The following is a 27169-nucleotide window of genomic DNA, read 5'->3' as shown; positions in this document are numbered from 1 at the left end:
TTAGTCCAGTCCAGTTTGTTGTTGAGGTGAACACCCAGGTATTTGTACTCCTCCATGATCTCAATGTCCAAACCCTGGATGTTCACTGGTGCAATTTAAAGGAACAGTCCACCGTATTTCCATAATGAAATATGCTCTTATCTGAATTGAGACGAGCTGCTCCGTACCTATCCGAGCTTTGCGCGACCTCCCAGTCAGTCAGACGCGCTGTCACTCCTGTTAGCAATGTAGCTAGGCTCAGTATGGCCAACGGTATTTTTGGGGGCTGTAGTTAGATGCGACCAAACTCTTCCGCGTTTTTCCTGTTTACATAGGTTTATATGACCAGTGACATGAAACAAGTTCAGTTACACAAATTGAAACGTTGCGATTTTCTATGCTATGGAAAGTCCGTACTATAATGACAGGCGTACTAACAACATCTGCGCGCTTCGACAGCGCATTGATATCTGAGCTCCGTATCAATGCGCTGCCGAAGCGCGCAGAAGGTGTTAGTACGCCTGTCATTATAGTGCGGACTTTCCATAGCATAGAAAATCGCTACGTTTCAATTTTTTTAACTGAACTTGTTTCATATCACTGGTCATATAAACCTATGTAAACAGGAAAAACGCGGAAGAGTTTGGTCGCATCTAACTACAGCCCCAAAAAATACCGTTGGCCATACTGAGCCTAGCTACATTGCTAACAGGAGTGACAGCGCGTCTGACTGCATCTGACTGACTGGGAGGTCGCGCAAAGCCTCAGATAGGTACGGAGCAGCTCGTCTCAATTCAGATAAGAGCATATTTCATTATGGAAATACGGTGGACTGTTCCTTTAAGGAGCGGTCCTTCTGAAATTGATCACCACCTCCTTTGTCTTGCTGGCGTTGATGCGCAGGTGGTTCAGTTCGCACCAGGTGACAAAGTTGGTGACGACCTCTCTGTACTCCAGATCATCCCCCTCTGACACACGTCCAACGATGGCTGTATCATCTGAGAACTTCTGGAGGTGGCAGCTGTCCATGTTGTAGCTGAAGTCAGATGTGTAAAGAGGAAAGGAGAGAGCACTGTACCCTGTGGAGCCCCTGTGCTGCAGACTACCACATCAGAGACACAGTCGCGGAGCCTCACGTACTGCGGTCTGTTAACGAGGTAGTAGATGATCCATGCAGCCAGGTGGCAGTCGACACCAGCTCCCTCCAGCTTCCCCCTAAGCAGTGATGGCTGGATTGTGTTGAAAGCACTGGAGAAGTCAAAGAACATGACTCTCACAGTGCTCCCAGTGCCCTCCAAGTGTAAGTGACCGGTGTAGCAGGTAAATGACAGCGTCATCCACACCAATGCCCGGTCGATATGCGAACTGCAGGGGGTCCATCTCGCTGTTCACCAGGTGTCGGAGGTGGGAAAGAACAATCCTCTCCATGATCTTCATCAGGTGAGACGTTAAAGCTACTGGCCTAAAGTGGTTGAGCTCCCTGGAATGCGCAGTCTTGGGAACTGGAACCACACATGATGTTTTCCACAGAAGTGGAACTCTCTCCAGACTGAGGCTCAGGTTGAAAATGTACAGAAGTATCCCATAGAGCTGATCTGCACAGTCCTTAAGCAGTCTGGAGTTGATACCGTCAGGGCCAGCAGCTTTCCTCGTCTTGATCCTCCTCAGCTCCTTCAACACCTGATCAGCTGTTATGGAGAGGCGAGGGGTGTAGCCGAGGTGCGAGTCCTGTAGAGTGAGGTCGGGGGTGGAGTGTGTGGATTGGTCTGGCAGGGAGCGGAGGGAGGGTGATGTGGCGTGAGGAGGGAGCTGTTGGTGTCAGAGGTATTATGGGGGGGGGTGGAGTGATATCACAGACAGGTCAGGACTATGGTGAGTGGGGGAGGGTGGGGTGGCACAGTCAAATCTGTTGAAAAAGATATTCAACTCATTTGCCCAGTCCTGGCGCCCAGATACAGGGCCCCTCCCACTGTCCTTTGTGTGGCCAGAGATGGCTTTCAGGCCTCTCCATACCTCTCTGGTGTTGCTCCCCTTGAGGTGCTCCTCCAGCTTCCTCCTGTAGCTGTCCTTGCCTCTCCTTATCCCCCTCTTCAGCTCCCTCTGCACTCTCCTCATCTCCTCCTTGTTGCCAGATTTAAAAACCCTCTTCTCGTTTAATAGGGCTTTTAGTTCAGAAGTCACCCAGGATTTATTGTTGGGAAAACACCGTACCTTCCTTACTGGTACAGTGTTTTCAACACAGAAATTAATGTAATCCGTGATGCAGGTTGTCAGGCTATCAGTGTCATCCCCGTGAGGTTCACGCAACACAATCCAGTCTGTGGTGTCAAAGCAGTCCCTCAGTGCCATACTGGTCTCCTCAGACCAGCTCCTTGCATACCTCTTGGTGGGTGGTTGTTTATTCACCATAGGTATGTATGTAGGGGACAAGTGAACCAGATTGTGGTCAGAACGGCCCAGCGGGGGGATGGGTGATGAACTGTATGCGTCCTTGGTGTTCACATACATTAAATCCAAAGTTCTATTGTCTCTGGTGTGGCATTTCACATACTGAGTGAAGGTTGGGAGAGTGGAGGACAGGGAAGCATGATTGAAGTCACTGGAGATTAGTAGCAGGGACTGGGGGTGCAATGTCTGAAGCTTTGACACTGTAGTGCGTAAGAGCTCACAGGCTGCAGCAGTATCGGCCGCCGGGGAGATGTACACAGTTATCGCAATAACGTGCGAGAATTCCCTCGGGAGGTAATATGGCCGAATGCTAACCGCTAGCAGTTCAATGTTTTTACTGCAGTACTGCTACTTTACCCTGATGTGCCCTGGGTTATACCATCTGTGGTTCACAAACATCGCTATACCCCCTCCTTTCCTCTTACCGCTCTCCTTGGCTTTCCTGTCTGCTCTTACAAGTTGAAATCCGTCCAGAGTGATGTGTGAGTCCGGTGAGAGTTCATTCAGCCAAGTCTCTGTGAAGCACATAAGGCTACACTCCCGGTACTCCCTCTGCAGCCTGGTTAGCGCCGTTAGCTCATCCATCTTATTAGGGAGAGATCTTGCATTTCCCATGATGACAGATGGTATGCATGGTTTATACCGTCTCTTCTTCTCCCGACACTTCATTCCAGCTCTGCTTCTCCTTAATTCTGCGGGGATCACCGGTCTTTCCACAGGGAGTACCTTGGTGTTGCACAGTGCTAACAGCTGCTCCCGAGTGTAAACAATGGAGCTGTGGCTGAAAGGGTCCGCTGATGCAGATTTAAGTAGCCCCAGAAAGAAAAAGAGAAGAAAAATACAAATGCACAGTCTCACGAGTAGTACATCCCTAGGTGCACGTCTCAGTCAGAAGCTAGTGCAGAAACAAACACGAAAAAAGTACAAAAGCACACCAAAACACAAACATGCTCGGGGCTACTGCAACTAGCTGCCACTCTTGTGGTGCCATCTTTAAAGACAACATCAAGACTTGCTTGAAGATTCTCGAAGACATTTCACCTCTCATCTGAAAGGCTTCTTCAGTTCTGTCTGACTAATGGCCCTTTTCCACTACCCTTTTTCAGCTCACTTCAGCCTGACACGGCTCGCGTTTCGACTACCAAAGAACAGCACGACTCAGCTCGCTTCAGCCCTGCTTAGCCCCTAAAACTCGCACGGTTTTGGAGTGGGGCTGAAGCGAGCCAAACCGAGCCGAGTGAGGCTGGGGGCGTGAGCAGACACTCCCCTGTGCACTGATTGGTGAGGAGGAGTGTCCTCACATGCCCACACACGCCCCGCGAACACGCTGGGATCTGTAAACGCCGTAAACCCAGAAGGAGAATTACGAGAATTTCTGAAGCCTTATGCGCCTCGCCTCATCTATACGCTCTTGCCAGTATCTGTTGGTGTTGTTGGTGACAACAAGCCACAGCACCAAGACCAGCAACATTAACGACTCCATGTCCTCCATGTTTATTGTTTACTATCCGGGTCGTGAGACTACCGCTTAAAAGGTCACTGATGTCACTGTTTGCGCTGCTTAACGACATCACGTGACGTCCACCCACTTTCGCTAACTCCACCCAATGTGTCCACCCACTTCCAGCCAGCACGGTTCAGCGCGGTTGTAGTCGAAATGCAACTCCAACAGCCCCGCTCAGCTCGACTCAGCCCAACTCAGCACGGCACGGCTCAGCCCGACTTAGCCGCGTTTGTAGTGGAAAAGCGGCATAACAGGGAGTATCAGGTATTTATTCTCTCATGGATGAAAAGTAATCCTAAGGTGTCGTTAAGTGAGCCTGTTGGTGTGGGTCACTGGGGGCTGGGTGTGAACGGCCTAGAGAGTCGTTGGGGTGATCAAAGGATCGTTGGTTCGCTCCGTCCTCCTGTGAGTCACTGAAAACAGCCGGGTTTTGGTGTGCATTCAGTTGTCTGGGAAGTGTGCCAAGGACTGCATTGTAGGTGGCTGGTAAATGGTGTCTTAGACCACCACCTCTGTTCAGTGATGGCCGTTCCAGGTTGACAGAAAATGGATTCTGTAACTCCTCGCTCATACCAACGATCCTCTCTGGCTAAAATGCGTACATTGCAATCCTGAAATGAGTGTCCTTTGTTGTTAAGATGAAGGTAGACAGCAGAGTCCTGGCCTGAGGAACTGGCTGTCCTGTGCTGAGCTATGTGCCTGTGAAGTGGTTGTTTTGTTTCCCCATGTAAGGATTGTTGAAGGTGGGTGGAGCACAGAAGCACGGCAGGCCAGAACTGAGTGTTACAAAAACTTATTTTAGCTTTTCAGCTTTCCCTTTCACACTCTCCCAGTCAGACACGCATGCACACAAGTGTCCAGGTTGGTGAGAGCTCCCTTTCTCTGCTCTCTCCTTTTAAAGGGCGAGGTCACTGGGGGAGAGACACAAACAGGTTAATTCACGTCAGGTGCAGTGATTCTGCCACTGACCTTCCCTGACTCCGCCCTCCATTCACAGACCAATGCTTGACCACGCCCCTGCTGCCACACCCCCAATATACAAGTCCCTATTAGTCAGACAGAACTGAAGAGGTCTTTCGGATGAGAGGTGAAATGTCTTCAAGAATCTTTAAGCAAGTCCAGTTGCTCTCTTACCACCCACAATTCAAAGTTTGGGATTTTTTAATTTTTTTTTTTTATTACCTAACCCTGGTCTATACTTCTCCACAACTTTGTCTCTGACCTGTTTGAAGTGCTGCTTGGCTTTCATGTTGCTTGCTTAGTCGTGTTGCAGAGTCAGGGTCCTTCCAGAACAGGTTGATTTATACAGACATCATGTGACAGATTGTGTGACACTTGGATTGCACACAGGTGGATCTTAATCAACTAATTATGTGACTTATGAAGTGAATTTGGGGCGGCACGCTGGTGTAGTGGTTAGCACTGTCGCCTCACAGCAAGAAGGTCCTGGGTTCGAGCCCAGCGGCCGGCAAGGGCCTTTCTGCATGGAGTTTGCATGCTTGTTTGTCCATGTGGGTTTCCTTTGGGTGCTCCGGTTTCCCCCACAGTCCAAAGACATGCAGGTTAGATTAATTGGTGGCTCTAAATTGACCGTAGGTGTGAGTGTGAATGGTTGTTTGTCTGTCAGTCCTGCGATGATCTGGCGACTTGTCCAGGGTGTACCCCGCCTTTCGCCCATAGTCAGCTGGGATAGGCTCCAGCTTGCCTGCGACCCTGTTGGACAGGATAAGCGGCTACAGATAATGGATGGATAGATGAAGTGAATTGGTTGGACCAACTCTTATTTAGGGGTTTCATCTGAAAAGGGCTGAATACCTATGCACACTCAGCTTTTTTTTTTTTTTTTGGCCCCCCCCCCCCCCCCCCCCCCCCTGTTTGTCACAATAAAACAACAATTTGCACCTTTTAAAGTGTCAGGCATGTTGTGTAAATCAAATGGTGCTAACTCCCCAAAAATCCATTTTTATTCCCCGCTGGCGGAAAGGCTCAAAGGGGGATTATGTTGTGGCGATGTCCGTCCCAGGAAGGGTACTCGCCTTCTGAAATCAACTCCTCTCTCAATTTTTGGAGGACTTTCATGAAACTTGACAAGAGGCATTGTTATATGTTGGTAATATGCATATTGCAATTTCGTTCAGTTCAGTCGCATTTTACCAGAGTTAGGCCATAGTTGCCAGCAGGTGGATAGCTTACAAGAAATACGAGCATTCTTGTAATTCCAGCTTGTAATGTGACTAAACAGGACAAATACCAAGGGGGATGGATACTTTTGCAAGACTGTGTGTGGGTATAACAATAGTGTGCATGTTTTCACTGGCTGATCCAGTAACTAGCAACGAACAACCTCAGTCGTGCCCTTACAGCATAAGCCAGTGAAAACGGTGCAAAATATTATGTGCTTTTTTAATGCTGTTTCTACACATTCTGTTAACAGAGCATCTGGTACAAAAATCCCGTGGTGCGACACACACAAAATGAACAACACCACAGGTCTAGCGCCACGTCTGGCTGGTTACAGTACAATTTTTAGCCCTGCCCATCTCCATGTGTTTCAGTAATAAAATAGCAGTTTTTTTTTTTTTTTAAATTCTCCCCCATGTCATCATTCTTGTCTAAACTTTTTTTTTTCCATCTGGTGTGTAATTCGAACATTTAGTTTTCCCTATGCTGATGTCTGCGTATTTATTTTTTTCCCCCCCAAGAATAGTTTTTAAACTGTTATTCTACTATAAAGTAAGAAGGTGTGGGTACAGTCGGGATTAAAATGATTGGCAGCTTTGGCCGGAAGAGACCGGCTGTAGCATCCGCATCGCATCCTGACGGTTTGTCTCATAATACTGACTTAGTTGAACTTTTCTGGCACTTGCACTAATGCAAACTGTTATCCATTTCTATTAAATGTGTTTGAAATGTTGACAGAAGGCTGAACTGGAGGTAGCAGAGCTGAAGATGTTGAGATACTCATTCGGAGTGACAAAGTTGGACAGGGTTAGAAATGAGTATATTAGAGGGACAGGACATGTAGGACAGCTTGGAGACAAAGTGAGCGAGGTGAGCTAGAGATAGTTTGGACACGTACAGAGGAGAGATCCAAGGTATATTGGGAAAGAGTACCTGGCAACTCCATCTCCAGCAGAAGGAAAAGGGAAAGACCAAAGATGAAATTTATGGATGTGGCGAAGGAGGATGTGAGGACGGATGATAATATGGAGGGATGTTCTCCGCTGTGGCGACCCTTAACAGGAACAGCCGAAAGACGACGTTTGAAACATTTGAGAGGTTTTATTGGAAAAGGCTAGTTTAATTGTGCTAGCTACTATGATGGCTATATTATTTCCGCATTAATGACATCCAGCCAGCCAGCTATCGAAATTTGTGCAAAAGCTGCTTCATTAGGGAACACACACACTCAGTCACATTAGGATGGATTTTATAAATAGGCTAATTAGTTTAGTATGCTTGGAATAGCCATGTCCTCCAAATAATGCAGTATTAACTCACTGGTGAACATGCTTAATGAAGAAAGAAATGTTGCAGTGAGATATTTGATCGGCCAAGAGACTGAATTTCGTTTAGGCTGAGGGATAATATGGACACTTTAGTAAACATGTCATTGCTGCTTTGTAGGGCTGTAATGATATGCGAATCGAAATCGCGATACGCAGAGCCACGATCCGTATCGCGATACAAGAAGGCAGAATCGCGGTACACCATTTCAAACTTCTCCTCAGCCCAAAAACAGAGGCGCTTCCAAACTTCAATTTATGAATACTTTACTTTTTATTTAAATTACATTTTAAACTTACTTAAATTACTTTTATTTTTTTATATCTATTAGTAAGTCGTTTTTTCGCCGACCTGCGACAATCTTCTGCGAGTCACGCAACGTCCACACTCGCCACTAGCAGAGCATTCATTTCTTTTAAGCGGTCGCCGTTCTGGTTGCGACGCGGGGAGCGAATCTGTAAACAAGCAGCTCATTGGCTGGCTAGGTGTGCCACAAGCCAATCACAATCACTTGACCGGAAAGGCATGCAGTGTTGCCAGATTGGGCAGGTTTAGGTGCTTTTTGGCTGGTTTTGAAGATATTTTGGGGTGGAAAACGTTAGCAATATCTGGCAACACTGAAGGCATGTCTGCTTGGGTGGAAACCTTCTGCGGCAGTTACATTTTGACACGCGAGCAATGTTTCACTATAAAAATTCCGTAATTTCCATCTGTTTTCCGCGATCACAGAAAATCATTGGCCCTATGAGAGTGAGACAGTGAGAGAGCCACCCCTCAAAAAAAATCTTAACGGATTTACACGATTTGGAAAAATGACTTTTTCAGAACCGGAAAAAACAGAGCTTCCGGCTCAACAGTATTATTTTGAGAAATAAAACAATCTTTGGATATACATTTGTTCATTTTTGCATACATATTACTCATTCTCTGCAGTGGTCTGAATTATTTGTTATTAAATAGTTAATGTAAGTAAGTAAATGTTAATAAGTCAAATTTACTACTTTAAAAAAATATTTAAAAAAAAATCGTGGGCGTATCGAATCATGGGTCAAAAATCGCGATACGAATTGAATCGTGAGTTGGGTGTATCGTTAGAGCCCTACTGCTTTGTAATGAAATTTTAGCTGAACTTGGGCTTCCTGTGTAGTCTTGAAGCAGTCGACTGACGTGTAGGTGGACACGTCGTAGTGACGTTCCTTAAGTATGTATGAATATCCACAACTTTCTCGAACTCTGACCTTTCCCATGATTCATTGCTGCGTTGTAGTGGAAGCTGGGCTCTTTCTTCCACTCCACTGTGTTGACGTTTTTAGCTAACGCGAACTGCTCGGTAGGTAAGATCAAAGATGACTGTTAGGCCGGATTTTCCACCATGCTCTGGGGATAATACGGTCAGAGTGCCCCATCCGTCTGCCCTCACGGAATGGATAGCTGACATGAAGTTGTGGCCCGACATCAGCTACATTGACATCTTCGATTATTTTATTCTTGGTGAGGGCGTTAATGGCGAGGACCTAAGGAACTACAAAAGCACGGAGGCGTACAATTATCTACACAGTAATAAAATCTGAAATTACGTATCAAAGAGAGGGCGAGTTTGTTACCAGCTGGTTTATCCGTGCCAGATGACAGCAAATGTTATGGTCAGCATGATCTTTTCTGTATTTGTGTTCTTAGGTTCCGTCTTGCACTGTGGGGATTTGCAACACCTGACATGGCTGGGATTGCAGTGGTCAATGATGGGCCAGAGACCCGCAGTGAAAGACTGGCTGAAGCAGCTCTTTCCTCGTCTCACTCTGGAGACATTCAAACTGGACACCAATGCTCCGGAGTCAATCTGTCTGCTTGACCTTGAGGTGAAAGCTGTTGTGTGGTGGGGTTTTTTAATTTTTAATTAAGCAGGGTTTATTCCAGTGATGTGACTTGCATAATGATGTACACATGCAGTTGAATGCTCAAATCTGACTGTTTTTTGTCGAACATCACAGGTAGTTCTGGATGTAGCCTGAGCATTAAGACGCTTGTTCTAATGTTATCGTTTCTGTAGTAACAGCTCATATACAGGCGCTTGTACAGCTTAAGCTCCACATATAATCGAATCCTCAATCTCGGTTGTTTAACAGTGTCATTCTTATTACTGTTGATTTTGTTCAGAGCCTGATGGATTAATCTCGTTCCTCTTAATTGTTTCAGGTGTTTCTGTGTGGTGTGGTGTTCACAAGTCACACTCAGCTGCAAGAAACAGCAAAGATTTCTGCCAGTTCACGCCTGCATGAGCCCAGATGTTTACCATCGCAGCTTATGAAACTCTTGTCGTCGGAGAGACAGAGGGAGTGGTGGGATGCAGTCTATAGCCTCATTCATAAAAAAGCAATGTAAGTCAGCAAAAGACAGCTACATGGCAGGGTTTATTATTTTTATGTAAAAGACTAAACCAAGGCAAATGTCAGATCTTTTCCCACCTTGCATGTGATTCAACAAGCAACAGAATTTAAAGGAGATACGCGGAAGTTTTATTTTAAAATAAATTTCTGAATGGATAGGATCTCTATCCTTATCTCTTGTATGCTGCATAAATGGGAATAAAAAAATGTATATTTTTGAGAGTTAAAATCGACCGCAAAGTTGGCATTCGAGCTTCCCCGCTGAGCCAGCCAGCCCTGAGTGTGTGACGTCACAGCAGGAACCGGTTTTAAAGTGCATATCCTGGACCAAATTCTTTTTTTTTTTTTTTAATATGAAAGTATGTCCCTTTACACACTCATCCAGAAGGGTAATTTTGCACAAGGCCATCTGTCTACAGCAGAAAAAAAAAAAAAATGCGTCTGGAAAAATCCCAAGGGAGTCTGGAGCCAGATTCTTGATGTCACCTGCGGAAGCGCGAGCAGGCTGCGAGAGCTTGCACAGTTTCAGTGCACAGCCTGTGTAGACCAAGTTTAGCAGCTAGCGATTTTGCACTGAAATATGGAATTGTCACCTGAGCGCAATGTTACTTCACCTTTGGATGAAGAATGTAATGTTGCTACACCCTCCTATATACATCTGTTAACCATTTTAATAATTACGTGATAACGTTGAAGAAATTTGCAGAAAACCACCAGGTCGTTTTCTCATAAACAAACCAGCGCTGACGTAGGATTCAGAGGGAGGCGTCCTGCACATGGCATCACGAAAATCAATGTTTGCCGGGAAATCCAAATGCCAAGTTTTTTCAGAGGTGGACCAATTCGCCTCAAATGGCTTGATTTCAACTGAATTTTTCTGGTATTGCGCAAGGTAAAAAAAATTGCACAAAATGTGACCGATATTTGACCAAAGTTTAATATAAAATAGGAGAATTACATTGATCTCGTTCCTGAATTTACCCGTGATATGCACTTTAAGGCCGAAGCCTTTTCCAGCTATTGACCAAAGTCATATAAATAAAAACTCATGGTGAAAGTAAGAAATACCGTTACTGACTTGCTCAACTAAGACTGATTTGACTTCATTGATTGTGGGCTGACTCTCATTAAAACAGGATAGGTGTTATAACTTATGCAACATGCATGCATTTTCACTAATAAAATGTAAAAGGCTAATTAAATAATCAGATGAACTGAGAATCACATTCTGAAGCAAATTAAATAATCTTTTACCGGTTACTTAAACACACGATACAAGTTACATATAATAATCTAAATGCAGGTAAACAAATGAGAGTTGGAGCTTACCCGTCTGCGTTCTCGCTTCTTGAAGGCCGATCTTGTGGCCGATTTGTTTTGAAACAATCAGACTTTCAGTTGTTCGTTCAGTTCTCCATTCATTCGCTTCTTCCACATAAGGGCGAGATGGCAGCGATATCCAGTGCAGAAATCAGACGGCTGGTCCACTCATTCTCCATTTTCTCCATACTGAGTACTCCGCCATTACTGCTCGGCTCAGGCAATTACTAAAACCCAGGACGGAACGGGACGTCACCGGTTTTATCAACAACTGCGGGGAGGTCACTGCCCAAGCAATATAACATCCCGTTCCGTCCTGGGTTTTACCAACAACCTTTGGCTCACACTCCGGGAGAACTAGTACAACTGAACTTGCTTTCCTTTTTTAATAATAAAATAAATACTTGTAGTTTTATTTAATTATTGGTACTGCACCCTCTTTCAATACGGGCTTATAGCCAACCCTCCTCAACAGATCAGAGGTCTCGTACGAGTCTTCAGTAAAATGTGCAGAGCAGAGGACAGACCACTTCGTAGGCACCCAATGTGCCCGTGAACAAATCACAAAGCACGTCCAAATCTTTGCAGTTTGAACATTCTTGGGCCATGAATGCAACGTAAATCCACCTTCTGTTGTGTTGCTGCACCGGCCAGCAACACATTTACGTGGCATGGCGATAAATTAGCTCAAAATGGAGGATCGGAGTTGCAGTAAGCTCTGTGTTTTAGTATAGCGGAAATGGCGATGAGACCGATAGACTTCCTACTGTGACGTTATGGACGTCAGGGTCATTCACTCAGACCGCTACCTGTAGGAATCATTTTAATCGTAAAAATTACTATTAGATTTATTGTTAATGCTTAAAACTATTCCTGTGCCATTCTTGAGGTCTCAAGGCATTTATAAAAGAAAGTGAGGCCATGGTTCTGCGTATCTCCAAGTGAAAAACACATATATTATAGAGGAGAAAAGATAACCTGGTTGTGTAAGTGTGCACACCCCTTAACTAATACAGTATTAAAGCACTCACACTGGGTGAGAATCCACTACCTGAAATTTTCTTTTTTGTTAATTTATTTTTAAAAAAATGAAAATCCTACAGAATATTTAAAATTATGTAATGTGCATGATTTTGACCATGTGAACTCGCAAAATGCTACTGATGTGACACTCTGTCGAAATATTACTTGGAGTATCTACACTGCAACCTCACTATAACAAACTCCTTTGCTACGAACTTTTGCATATAACTCACTAAGTTCCTGATCTCTGCCTTTAGTGACAACGAATCTGAATCTTCGTCTTCAAAAAAAAAAATAATGGTAATGTCCATGTACGTTGGTGCTCGGAGCACCATTAGGACTAATTCCGGTACTATGCACCTGTTCCAGATAAGAGTGCAATCACAGCGTGTGGTTATAGGGACTCTCAAAACACACAGACCTGGTGAAGTATATGCGCTGTACCGAGTGTCTCATGTTACCAAGCTTTGTATCTGTGTTTTTACTTTGTGTATTTGGGCTCTGCCTTTCGTCTTTGCCTCCACCATTCTATTTGTGACCGTTGGCCATTTCACAACCCTGTTTTTGAACTGTTTGCCTGCCTGTTTGTAAATAAACACACTTCCTGCAATTGCATCCATCATTCGCCTGCTTGCATGACACACTGAGCCATTTGTTCCTTTTCCCACCAGAGACGAACAATAAGTAATCAAGTCTTTAGTCAAGTTAACAACACGTGTTAATGCCATAAAACAAAGGCTTAATGAGCCTCGCTTAATCAAATGATCAGTCCCCCCAGGATTCCGCGGGCCTTTTTTGTGATTGTTGCGGGCTAAAATGTCTGATGTTGCGGGGGGTTTTCCAAAAATTTGCGATGAAAGTTGCAGTGTTTTTTAGGTTTTTGTTGCGATTACATTGCGGGAGGAAGTGAAAGTTGCAAGAAATTGTTGTGATTTTCTCTTTTTGTGATTTAAAATTGAGTGATCATGTTAAATATTAAGTTATTACTGAAAAACTATTGATAAAAAAAAAGACACTGAGAAATGGTCCTATAAACAACTATCAATATAAAAGATTACCAGGACTACAAAAATGCAGAAAAATAGGCTTTACTTATCCAAATGCACCTGTTGGTTCAAAAGTTAAAGTGCATAGAACCTCACAGCACAACATGAAGTTACCTTAAAACATAATATAAATGCCTCAGCTTTCATGTAAGAAAAAAAACCTGCTAATACTAGTACTGTGTGCAGGCAGTCTCTCCTGAAGACTAAATTAAACAATAATTATAAACTAATAAAATAAATGGCTCAGGCTTCATAGAAGAAAAAAAAAACAATTTGAACAGAATCTCACAGTACGCGTATGATGCTGAAGCTGCCTAAACAATGGAAAATAAAATACCATTTTGGCAAAAATATTGGCATCCATTAATTTCTTGTATTAAGTAAAAAAATAATGTGAAGTGCACACAGTCCTTCACTGTAAACATAACACACTTTCAGTAACAGAACTTAAGCCTACATAAACACTGACTCGCATATGCAGTGTTGCCAGATACTGCTGACGTTTTCCAGCCCAAAATATGTTCAAAACCCGCCAAAATGCACTTAAAACCGCCCAATCTGGCAACACTGTGCACATGCTGCTTCTCTTGAACGTATACACGGAAGTAAGGCGGAAGGTAGTTTGTCGATGTCACCTCAAGACGGGAAAGTTGCGGTGATTGGATATAATTGCAACACCGCCCTGAATTCGCGGGGATTGATTGAATTTGCGTTGAAGTTGCAAATCGCAACATAGCGAAATCCTGGAGGGTCTGAATGATCGATAAAAGGACGAAATGACTGCTGATACCGCTAAACTTAACACCTAATTAAAGTGTAAAGCCACTTCATAGTAACGAGGACCTTGTGTTTTTATCCCCCCAGCCCTGCAGCACGACATATAAATATCAGCACATGAATGAGCTGAATGGTGAAGATTTAGAAAACCTCACGAGTCAGTGGGTGAGCGTTGACAGTGATACGCTGCTAACCGCCGTCATTTCCATAATAGATGAAGAAGAACTCATCGCCTCAGTTTGTGATCCTTTAACTCGGTCAGTGAGCTGTGATAGTGACTCGGAAGGAGAAGTTTGTGAGGAGGAGAATGTGCCGAATATTTTGCATATAACGTGAGTGAGTGGTGTAGCCAGAGGTGGACAGCAACAAAGTACATTTACTTGGTGCATTTTTTGAGTATCTGTACTTTTACTTGAGTTGTTTTTTTTTTTCTGGAAACTTATGAATTTAACTTCATTACATTTGAAAGACAAATCGTACTTTTTCACTCCACTGCATTTCTATCAAGGTCCTCGTTACTATGAAGTGGCTTTTGAAAGTGGATGTTTTTTTTTTTTCTTTTCTAAAACATATGTTATTTGCAGGTGACACTGAGACAGCCGATCAGTAATCACTAGGGTCACGTCTATAGACTGTATAAAATCCAGTTCAATGATTTCTCAGCAGCGTTATTTAACACGATCAGTTGATGGCAGAACGGAAGGAGGCGGGTCTTCTGGAGAACGTACACACTCATGGCCCATGAACCCATGTTTCAGTTTTCTGAAAGGATTATAGATTCGTTTCGTTTTAAATGTTTGCTTTGTTTACCGAAAACGAACCACATCACAGCCTACAAAAACTCGCCATCCAACCTGCGGAAGCATATTGAGGTATATAAACGTTTTATTCCAAGAGAAAGCCTGCAACGAAGTTGTCTGGGTTTTTCGTGCTTTCAATAATGTTGCAATAGCTATGCAGTCTGATAGTCAAAGGACTTTCTATGGATTTGCCCGCCAAGTTGCCGTAGCCTTGTCCACGGCTAACATTTACACACAGCTAGTTGGCATGTAAAAATGGAGTTATGCTAGCATGAATAACATTAACTTATCTGAAGTCCTTTCAGAAATATGTTTTAGCATAATCTTGCCAAATAAACAATGTAGAAATCTTTCTTTTCTCGTAGAATTAGCTACCCAATATGATTTTGAGTTTGAAAAGCGTTTGCTAGCATGTCAGGTGGAGTTTCACTGACTAGCTAGCTTAACGTTAAACCACCATGATGGCACAGCATGCATTCATTCTGTGAATTCACATTTCTGTCTTTGGTAACGGCGTTAGGTTTTGTAAGCGTTGTGGCAGTAATACAACAATGCGTTGACAGAAAATGTACTTTTAATACTTAAGTATGTTTAAAAGCAAGTACTTCAGTACTTTAACTTCAGTAAAAATTTGACTGTGCAACTTTTTTCACTTGTATCAGAGTAATATTTGACCAGTGGGATCTGTACTTTGATTGATTTAAATAATGAAGTTGGGTACTTTGTCAACCTCTGGGTGTACCAAGTGGGCCCGTTTCAGTATTACGCACTTTTTGATGTAACGAACTATTTGGACGTTCCCCAAGGAGTTCATTGTAGCAGGGTTGCGCTGTATGTATTTGGTTTATGTAGTCCTTGTGGCATTTTTTTTTTTTTTTTAAATTTCTGTCTCCGTCTGTAGACCCAATACATCTGCTAAACTGCGAATGATCGTCCAACATGGCCTGAGCACCCTGCGAGCGAGAGAGAAACATGGTCTTCAGCCTGCGCTGCTCATCCACTGGGCCAAACATCTCAGTGTCATGGTAAAAAAAAAATAATAATAATAATAATTTTTTTTAAATAAACCATTTAAGAAATCTGCTCTATGATCGTCAGGTCTTGTTTTAGATGTACAGTTATAAATGTCTTGGTTATAGATATGGACACATCAACCCAATTGTGACCCAGATGTGTTTAGGCTTTATTTTATCTGAAGTGCACTTTATTTATTTATTTAATCATCAGCTACTTTGTATTGTTTGTGTTGGTAATTTTATCCAGGATGTCTACTATGACTGCTGCTGCTTCTGTGAACCAAATATGTTGACAGATTAATATATTTCCAGCCTTCACCGCATGCATCCTGTGAACTCTTTTTACCAGTCTTTATATTGAGAGGAAATGATTCACAGCCTCTTGGCTACATATTTGCTGTTTGTTAGGATTAAAGGCACTGTTGGTGATTGATTGTGTAACATGACTAAACTCCCTGCAGGGCGATGGTGTGAACTCCTACTATGACCAGAAAGAATACGTTGGCCGTAGTGTGCACTACTGGCATGTTGTGCTCCCTTTGCTTGAGAAAATTGAGAAGAGACGCAGCATTCCTGAGCCCCTCGATCCATTATTCATGCATTTCGCTAGTAAGGACATACAGGTAAATATACACGATCATACTTTCTTATGCTTGCATTTCTGATTTGGCTTTCAATCAATACCCCGCTGTGTCTGACGACGGCCCCGGAGAATTCTCCCGCAGCGGGCGCGGACGCGTTTGCTGTAGTATAACCGTCATTCATGAGCTAGTACGGTGCTTGTGGATACATGAACACTATACTTTTTATTTTGAAAAAGGAACCAGGATGTGTTACCATTGATCTTTCTGGAGTATTTATTTATTAGTTTTGTTTTGCTGACTGAGAGTCTGAGGAGTTAGTGTCTCTTGAGGTTATGGCTAGCAATCGGAAGCGCCCACTTCTGTTCTGGTGGATGTCGGTGTCTCCGTGCGCCAATAACGATGGTCCGTCATGTTGACTTTCCGAAATGTCAAAATAAAAAAAGCTTAAAGGGCTGATGACACGAACATGACTCTATGCAATTTCTTAAATAAACTATACAACATGGCAAACATGCTAGATTTCTGTTATAATTACGTGAAAAGAAGCTGTTGTTACGCGAATATCCAACTTTTAATTGCACAGCGCAAGAAAACTGGGTCCGTGGCTCGCGGCCATGTTGTGACGTCAGCGGAAGAACACGCTGCGGTTCACTGGCTGTTCTACTCTGGCTCTACTCAATGGAAATGGCGCATGAAAACGCCGGTGAACTCTCTAGTGCTAGCTCTTCCTCTTCTGGGAGTCTAGAATTGTGTTGATCTCTTCCGAATAGAATCTATGATAGCATACCCTCTTTACCCTTTGCCTCTCGTTGCTAGGCGGCAGTTACATGAAAGCCGCAAGCTTTCACAAGCACATACATGACTGATATCACGCCGACTTTATGATTACATTTATGATTATCATGTAGAATCTATAGCTCTACGTACCTTTATCTTATGTCGTTTCACAACACATGTTCTGACAGGAGGACTGTCTTTGGATCCGGCATAGCTACTAGTAGACCCCCTCTGGAATACTGGCAGTGTTGCCAGATTGCAAGGTTTCCCTCCCAGTTGGGCGGTTTCAAGTGCATTTTGGTGGGTTTTGAACATATTTTGGGCTGGAAAACGTCAGCAGTATCTGTTGCCAGATACTGCTGACGTTTTCCAGCCCAAAATATGGGCTCAAATATGTTTTGAACATATTTTGGGCTGGAAAACGTCAGCAGTATCTGTTGCCAGATACTGCTGACGTTTTCCAGCCCAAAATATGTTCAAAACCCACCAAAATGCACTTGAAACCGCCCAACTGGGCGGGAAACCTCCCAATCTGGCAACACTGTGTAGGCACTGCTGATGGTAGTAACACACGTTTGTGCTGAACTGAGCACCCAAGAAATTCTTTTAAGCTGGGAAGGGTGTCAAAACAATCCAAATTGAAGTGTTCAGAGCACAGGACGGATGTTGGTGAGGGCTCCCACTTGTCACGAGTGCGCCTGACTTGCTTCACCCACTTCGCATGCAGCTCGGGATCTCTGGGAAACTTGAATAAACTTACCCCATCCTTGTGGGTTTTGGAGCAAAAGCCGGCAACACAACGCGAAGGCATAATAACTATATATATATATATATATATATATATATATATATATATAAAATGTATAATAATGACAAACTGAACACCTGCCGCATCAACAACAAACTGGTAAGTTAGGAGGAAAGTTCTTTTGCTGACGTCATATAGCTCCTCCTCCTCTTTCGTCTCCTGGGGGCTGCAGCCCTGTCAAATTTGCCCAAATAGCTGCGTTTTTTATCATAACTTGTAAAATAGGCGCCTTCGTGAATTAATATATGGATCATCAGGAATTACTTTTTATGTTCTAAAACATCGCCAAAGATGTCAAAAACATGTCATCAGCACTTTAAGAGTATTCTTAGCATCTTCTATACCGATTTAATAAACATTTTGTGAATCTCATCTTGAAAAGCAATTTCAAACCCAATCCATATTTTAACACCCAATACAATCAACTTTTCAATCAGGACAAAAGTAATGGCACCCTATCAGAGGAGAAAGGGTTGGTGTGTGTCTAAGACGAGCAGGTGATGTGAAATACAATTGCATTCTACATGCATTCTGTTTCATTTGAAAGAACTCATCGCTCCGCACAAAACTTGGTCGTTGTTTTGTTTTTTGCTCGAGTTACTAATTAGGCCAAATTAACGAATTTTCCAGGCCTCTTACTAGAATTGTTTCTCATCCGATTCCAGTTCTGATTGTTTTGGGTCGATCTTCCCTTGAGGAACAAAACTTGGTTGTTAATTTTCCTGTGACAACTTTTGTTTATTTTCAGTTAAATCGCATCTCCTCTGTCAATTCTCAATGGATTTCTGTCTTTGTTTGAAAGAACTAGTCCTGTACAAGACTTGGTCATTGTATTGTCAATTTTTTGCAAACAAATTAGTAGTTAGGTCGACTTAACACATTTTCTTTTGACTAGAATTGCATTTCCTCTCTCATTTATCATGCAAATTCAGTTCTGATCGATGTTTTGGGTCGATCTTCCCGTGGTGAACAAAATTTAGTCATTTTGTTGATTTTCCTGTTGTAAACAGTTTGTCGTAGAGGTTGGTCCTCTCTCGCATGGTCACATTTCAGTTCCGTTTGATGTTTTGGGAGTCATGGTTGGCAGGCCAGATGAGCTACTACGTCCTTGATATTCTGGTTTAGGAATTACCATCAAGTAAGATCTGGGAGATGTGTGGAGACTTCATTTGGGTGCCCCACATCCTGTGTGTTCCTCTGTGGAACAGGATCTTGCTTTCATGAATTTCATGGAGCCAATGCTGTTTCTCGCTCTTGTATTGAATATCATTTGTGTGCGCGCGCGTGCACACTAAATGGTTTGTGTCCAGCATTGAAAATCAGTTCATTTTTAGTTTAGTGTAATCTGCTTAACTTCTCAGTCAGTTTCTTATCACTATGGCTTAGAGTTTGTTCAATAATTCAGTATTTTATTTGCAAAATGTATTTTCAGTTTCAGAAAGTTTATTTGACCAAAACAAAATGATTACAAAGCAGAAATTATTTGAAGAAACGTATGTGTGACAAAAGGGGTGTTCACACGGCACATATTTGCATCGATGCTGCACCGATGTATTTTGTTGCGATATATCTTACACTGGTGTAAATTTTGTGGAGCGTTCACACGTCACAAACCTGCTTACTAGAGAGAAGCGTGTTAGCACCGGTGCAGCCCCACTTGCGTTCACACGGCAGTTTTTGCGACCGTGCTATACGATAGTAATAATGCGGAAATGAAATATGCACATGCGTGAAAATATACTTCCTTTTCCCGGTTGTCATGGCATCACCAAGCTCCGGGAAAACAACGTGGATGAAGACACCAGTGTTGCCAGATACTGCTGACGTTTTCCAGCCCAAAATATGTTCAAATCTGCCAAAATGCACTTAAAACGCCCAATCTGGCAACACTGGAAGACACGCAGTTCTGTTGTTGTTGATATTTGCCATTTTGGAAGCGCAAAATACCAGGATGCAAATTATGCAATGCCCGTATGTAATCAGCTCTCCTCACGCGTAGCGAGTCCACCCCTGTAGCGTTCAGACGTCCCATTTTATATCGGTGCTGCCCCGCAAGCTAGCGTTTACTCCAGAATAAATTTCTTAAACCGCCTCCCGAGCAGGGTTAGATTTGCACCAGTTTAAGCAGTTTTCAGGGGCTACACCGGTATAACTTTGTACTGTGTGAACGCTCTACCGGGGCAGCCCTGGTGCTACACCAGAGTAAAAGTTGCCGTGTGAACACCCCTAAAATCTTGTGTGTGAGATTGAAATGTGCTCAGGAGATCCCGACAAAGATCCATATCAGATCGCTGCAGTAGGGACCACCTTTACAGTATATATTAGTTTTCAGTAGTAATCAAGCCATAAATGACAGCTATGTTAAATAATTGATAGTGGATTAAGAAAGGAGTATAAACAATAGACATTGGGAAAACTGTAAGGGTGTTCACAAAAAGAGCAAGAATTAATTACATAAGGCAGGAAGTGTAAATGACAAAATATTTAGACTGTGGTGAATTATAATAACTTCAATACAAGTGTAATACATAACTAGGTATATCAGTTTTAGAAATGAACATTACATAAATACATGTAAACATTTTAATCATCATGCAGTATCCAGCAACATTAAAATATATCATAAGTGGCATGTGTATTCATGACACAACAGGATTCATTATACTTTTCTAGAATGTAGTTCTTTGCATAATTAGCGAAACCTTTTTGGCAGTGGGTATTAACCTTTTCTTTGACCACAACTGGAGTCTCATTCACAATTTTACATATTTGTATACTAACTCTCCTATCAGCAATCTTGTCTGTTCTATCTGTGAATAGGTTTTGATGTCCTCTTGTGTTGTACCTCATTATTGAGGCTTAAAGGCATAGCCTGCAGATATGATGGCGAACTATGACTGGCATGTTTGAAATATAATTTGAGCACGTGAATTCTGAACAGATCTTGAACTTGAATACCTTTGATCTCTTGAAGAGCGGTTCTGTATGAGCATTACATTTACTCTTAGCGATTAAGCCTATTGCTTTCTTTTGCAATTTGAAAAGCCTATTGATATTAAAGCCCGGTGCAGAAGTCCATACATTGTGTGGCTGAACAAGAGCATTATAGATAGTAAATAACGTTTCCTCAGGCAACACTGCTTTGAACCTGCTGAGCACACCAATGGTTCTGGAAATTTTGACACTTTTTTTTGTGTAGATGAGCATTCCATTTCATACATCTGTTTAGGCCACCCATTTTTTATCTTTAGGTTCACTGATTTTTTCAACATGTTTTTGATGATGTCGGTCGAAATAAAGTGTCTTTGTCCAAATTTTTTTTTAATTAATTTTTTTTTTTGCATGGCAAAATTTCAATGTCTGATTAAGATGAAAAAATAATTTAAATTCAAGAGACACACTTTATACACACACACGTGTGTGTGTGTGTGTGTTCTTGTGTATAAGTTTATAACACGGACTAGTATTCCAGTACTTACTTCTCTGAAGGTATGTGGTCATATGACCGTTGAGCTCTCATGAGTACATCGAAGGCTGATACGTTCGTGCTACTTGATTCGATAGGACTCTCTGCGGCACCATCCTCTTCTAATTCCACAGTCAGATACTTGCAGCCAAAATTGCAAACTAACGTTATGGCAGGCACATTTGGCATCACGCTCGTTACATCACCGCCGCCTTTCTGAGAACCAAAGATCGTTTTGATCTTTTTGTTTACTTTCAACGCTTGAGAGACGAAATCGCCCACGTTTTGGTTAGTGAGACAGTGAAAAGACTTTTCTTTACCACACTTTATGCTTACGTACAGTTGAGGCTATAGCTCGGAATCCATGCCGTCAGCGTCAGCCATGGTCAGCACGAGGTTGACACTGTCGTAAAGCGGTCTTAAATACCATAAAAACATTCAAGTGAATACTCAATGTCGTAAATAGTTTCGTTTTCGGACTCAGCTGAAGTGGATATATACAACACACATTGTCGTTTGTATTTGCGATTCTAATACTGTTTACTTAAAGAAATGTGACCTAGTACCAGGGATACAGTGCTGTTGCAAGAAAAATATGTGACACTTTTTTTACGTTTCTTTTTGTACATTTCGGCAGTTAAAATAAAAATACGCACAGACTTTTTATTTTTCTAGCGGTAGTATTTAACTGCCATCAGCGGATCCGTGATCCGAAAAATCTAAAATGAGTCGCCTTAAAGTCATGCCCAAAAATTGACGCGTTCAACACATTCTCTAACTGTGCCATATAAAGCAACATTAGGAACATGAACTGTACGCTGGGCTGAGTGAAAACATCAGTTTTGTTTTACCTATATTTAAAGACCACTTACTGACCTCCAACAGAGTGCTTATTGTATGCAATTCTTTATTAAAGCATGTCTCAGTTGGGAACTGACTAAGTGCACCCGTTAATTAGGGTCGTATCATCAGCATATAAAATAAAGTTGAAAACATCACTCACTGTTGAAATATCATTCATGTAAACGATGAGACGTGGGCCCAGAACAGACCCTTGAGGAACCCCAGTAGTTAGATCAGCCATACATGATTTACAATTGTCAGAATCAACAAATTGTCTCCTGTTTGTATGATAACTTCTTATCAGATCATTTGCAGTCCCTGTAACACCACAGAAAGATAAGTTTTCTAAAAGAATAGTATGATCAAGAGTGTCAGACGCCTTGGATAAGCCCAAAAAGATGGCTATAGGGACCTCTCCCTTATCCATATGCTATAGAATCCTATCATTTATTTCTCGTGATGCCATTTCTGTAGAATGTTCATCACGAAATCCGTATTGGCTTTTATATAAAAGCAGTTTTGATTTGATGTAATTGTACATTTTGAAGTAGTTGCGCATTTATTAATAAATGCTATTTAAACACATATTAAGACGATATAAAATATAATAAATGCATCTACAGTATTCAATACTGAAGTCCAAGTTGGACCTGGCTTTGGAAACGAGGTTTAGGGTGATTTTGTAAACTAAAGCTATGTGATTTTAATGTGTAGATGTTTCCAATACATATTTTAGACCAGGGGTCACCAAACTACGGCCCGCGGGCCAGATCCGGCCCGCCACCCCCTTTTGACCGGCCCCTCTGCCCCCCATCACTTGAACCGGCCCTATGAGGCAATCCCCAAAAGTGGTCATGGCCTATTTTTTTTAAATTGCTTTTTGGCAAATAATAACATGTCTGCATCTTGTATTTTGTTGATTTTATCAATTAAAATTGATATTTAGTTATAAAATGAACTATTCATATTTTCCAAATTTTCATCATATGCTCGCGATCAAGCAGTGACAGGCAGCGCACGCGCAGAGAACTGTCAGTGTTCAGGACAGCAAAATGGCTAGCGGTCAGCGAAAAGCTGACGGAGAGTGCAGAGTTTTTAAAAAACAGTGGGCCACCGATTATTTTTTCGTTCAGTGTAAGGACCGTGCAGTTTGTCTTGTATGTAAAGAAAGTGTGCCGGTTTTCAAAGAATATAATCTGCGTCGTCACTATGAAACCCGCCACAAAGAGTATGCTAGTTTGCGAGGGCAAACAAGAGAAGACAGGATTCGGAGGATGAAATGCGGACTGGCTGCACAACAGAATGTATTCCTTCCCCAAACCCAGATCAACCAGGCTGCTGTCCGAGCTAGCTATAAGGTAGCTCACCTACCAGCTACCCATGGAAAGCCGTTTACTGATGGGGACTTTGTTAAAGTATGCATGCTTGCTGTGGCCGAGGAGGTGTGTCCCGACAAGAAGGATGCGCTCAACGCGGTGAGTCTCTCCGCACCTACTATGACCAGGCGAACCGAAGATTTGGGGGACAACGTGTATGACCAGCTGAATGAGAGAGCGTCAGAATTCGAGTTTTTTGCTTTGGCCATGGATGAGAGCAATGACGTGCAGGACACAGCACAACTGCTGTGATCTATTGCTCATATTATAATTTCACTGTTTTTTAAAATGTATTTATTTTATAGGCCTATTTATTTGACCTTTATTAAGTGCTGCATACAATTATTATTTATATTATTAATAATATCAACAGGCCTACCTACAATTTATAATTTTCCACTCACCTTTGCCAGTGTCAATCACCTCAAATAGGCAGATGTTTCTTACCTTGACAGCTTTGATATTATTTTTATTAGAAAATAAATAAATGGAATATCAGTGGTATTTCAAATTAAAACAAAGTGTGAAGACTCGATTACTACTTTTGCAAACCACTAGTAAAGATAAAAAAATATGTGCCAGGAATCAAGTGTTGATATAGTAGTATGGATATAGTAGTGGGGATGGCTGTGCCAGGCTAGTAATCTCTACTACACAATGAGGCCTGCTGGTGGTCATATTTGTCTGGGTCATACAATTCTATGTGATATAGCTGACCTGACCCCGGCCCCCATCACAGTCAGGAACGACAATGTGGCCCCCAGAGAAAAAAGTTTGGTGACCCCTGTTTTAGACCATATTGAAACCAAATTCAGAATAATTTGTCATTGTAAAACATTGTAAGACATTGTCACAAGGAAATTTAAAGTGCTGCTCCTTCTGGTGCATAGAAGTATACATTCATACACTCATACCGATACATACACATCATAGGACGGGTTACATAAGAAACAGTATAAAAATAGATCTTTTTTTTTTCCTCCCTTTTCCTCTTTTAGAAAAAAAAATCACAGTACTGGAAAGTGTAAATGCAGTGCAAATTCATGTCCTTTCAAACAAAACAAAAACTTGTGATTTATATTTTGCTTTCTAACTAGAAGTTTGTTTCCAGATCTGCAACACTGTCGAATTGTATTGGGATCGAGAGGATTCAATCGAATTGGTTGAATAATGCAGTGTGTCGTCCCCCCCCCCCCCCGTTTAGGTTTCTGAAATTAAAGGCTATGAAGAGGAGGCTATGATGGCATTCGCTACTCTTCTTGACATTGAGGGCAATACTGAGCAGGCCATCTTGAAGCTTGAGAAGCTCAACTGCATCTCTTCTTACTGGCATCTTGCTCAGGTAATCAAGAATTATTTGCCATCTCGCGTACAGTAGTTATTTTTGACTTGCTTCCATAAAAGTGGTTTGCATACACCCTGATGGACAAAAACAGAACATCTGGTGGTGTTTAACTAGGATGTTTATGGATAGCCATACATTTGTACTAAGGTTTTTTTATTGTTTGATCACAGATCTATCAGAGACTCTCTGAAGAGGCAGGAAATGGAGTTGAGGAAACTCAAGAAATGTGCGTCAGCCTTCTCCAGCAGTTCAGGAAATACTTATCGAAGATCTACCATGCTGGTGCAGATGACATGGAGAAGGTCTAGGATCCAATTCCAATCACCATTCGCTTGTGTAATTGTTAATCAGGGTTAAGATTTCATGTCAGATTTTATATTCCAGCTGCCGGTGTCAATGGAGGAAATTATGGACTTGCTCAATGAGGTCAATCAGCAGCTTGGAGAGAGTGGAGAGGCTGTGGATGGAGTTCATGAAGGACTTCCAATGACTTCAAGCCCACACTCCCTCACAGATCCAGCTGTGGCTGCTTCCCAGAAGTTCTCAATGTCCTCTCCGGCCAAAAGTGTCCTCTCTCCCTCTAAGAGATCGGTGGTATGTTAGTGTGTTTTTTTTTTTTTTTTTTTTTTTTTTTGCGTTTTCATTTTTTCCCCCCCAAAGTGCATGTTTTGTTGCTCAAGTTATTAAAGTCCTCTTTTTTTTATCCTAGTTTTCTCCCAAAACACCCCCTCACTGGGTGGAGGATCAAAAGTCACTTTTGCAGATGCTCTGTCAACAAGTCGAGGCTTTGAAGGTCAGTTTGCAACTTGGAGTTCATTGAATGAATAATTCTAAAAAACAAATATTAAGATGTAGTGGAACAGCACTGCTGTACAGGGATGATGGATATTGCTGTACCAAGCCACAGCTATACTGTACATTCTGTGGCGTATCCCTTTAGTACATGTTGCGTAGATTTTGTTTTTTGGCTAAAGGTCTGCTAAATATGAAAAATAGAATATGATTTAATGATGATAACTTGAGTACAGGGAGATGATTAAAATGTTAAACAACCAAGGGCAGCAAGTCACACTTGGCACGTCTCTGAATGTTTGCTTTGCAGAACGAGGTTCATGATCTGAGACACAATTCCTCTGGATCAACAGAGTCCCCATTTCACAGAGTGTATGGAGGGAATTATGCAGCAGAGGCATTTCAGGAGCCCTTTTCAGCAACGCAGTCGTTCCATGGAGTGCCTCTTACTGGTCAGTCTAACTAGATTACTGAACACAGAGTGTGATGCCTTTATTTGACTTTTGACACTGTGTTAATGTCACATTTTATTTGGTTTTCTCAGTTGCCACTACAGGTCCTTCAGTGTACTACAACCAGTCCCCTGCATATAATTCACAGTACCTTCTTCGCACTGCTGCAAACGTAACACCATCCAAGGTAGGCAGACGTGTGACCTGGAAACAAGGACTGCAGCTGTCAGTGTTTCAGCACTGTTTCAAAACATATAAATTCGCCAGCTTCCTGAAATTTAAAAAAACAAAACTGAACAGTCCTGTTTGTTTAGAACACGCTTCTAATGCATCTCTTAAGGCAGTTGCAGGTTCAGTGAAATATTATAGGCAAAGAAAAAAAAATTGCAAAACATCCATTGTCAAATACAGTAAGAAAAAAAGGCTATAATTAATTTAAGCTATTTAAGTTATTCCACGAAATTGAGTCGTACATGAGCTGATAGCCGACAAGGCGCATAGCACCGAGTTAGTTATAAGCCATGTACGATGAGATTGAGTGGAATAATTATTCTATCCACTTTCACTGGGTTTTGAGAAACAGCATTTTTATTTTTTTGTAAATTCGATAACTTTATACAAAACATCTGACAAAATCATTTCCACTTAGAATGTCAACAAGCCAGCAAAATGACAGGAGCGGTTTGTGAAAAATGCTACAATAATCTCATCTCATTATCTCTAGCCGCTTTATCCTGTTCTACAGGGTCGCAGGCAAGCTGGAGCCTATCCCAGCTGACTACGGGCGAAAGGCGGGGTACACCCTGGACAAGTCACCAGGTCATCACAGGGCTGACACATAGACACAGACAACCATTCACACTCACATTCACACCTACGGTCAATTTAGAGTCACCAGTTAACCTAACCTGCATGTCTTTGG

At 42.3% G+C, this 27169-nt stretch overlaps 1 protein-coding gene across 1 annotated transcript in view; it reads left to right on the top strand.

Annotated features, from left to right (window-relative positions):
• ranbp2 (RAN binding protein 2) overlaps window positions 1–27169 on the top strand; it is a 110830-nt gene that overhangs the window by 28300 nt on the left and 55361 nt on the right. The window contains exons 9-18 of the mRNA XM_060929172.1: window positions 9116–9294; window positions 9632–9813; window positions 15690–15813; window positions 16266–16427; window positions 24863–25000; window positions 25174–25305; window positions 25388–25597; window positions 25713–25796; window positions 26106–26247; window positions 26340–26434. Of these exons, the coding sequence (XP_060785155.1) occupies window positions 9116–9294; window positions 9632–9813; window positions 15690–15813; window positions 16266–16427; window positions 24863–25000; window positions 25174–25305; window positions 25388–25597; window positions 25713–25796; window positions 26106–26247; window positions 26340–26434 (1448 nt within the window). The remainder of the gene's footprint in view (window positions 1–9115; window positions 9295–9631; window positions 9814–15689; window positions 15814–16265; window positions 16428–24862; window positions 25001–25173; window positions 25306–25387; window positions 25598–25712; window positions 25797–26105; window positions 26248–26339; window positions 26435–27169) is intronic.

Source organism: Neoarius graeffei, chromosome 9 (assembly GCF_027579695.1).
Source record: "Neoarius graeffei isolate fNeoGra1 chromosome 9, fNeoGra1.pri, whole genome shotgun sequence".
Classification (NCBI taxonomy): Eukaryota; Metazoa; Chordata; class Actinopteri; order Siluriformes; family Ariidae; genus Neoarius; species Neoarius graeffei.
Note: the sequence above shows the minus strand (reverse complement) of the source record. Positions and strands in the feature narration are given on the sequence as shown.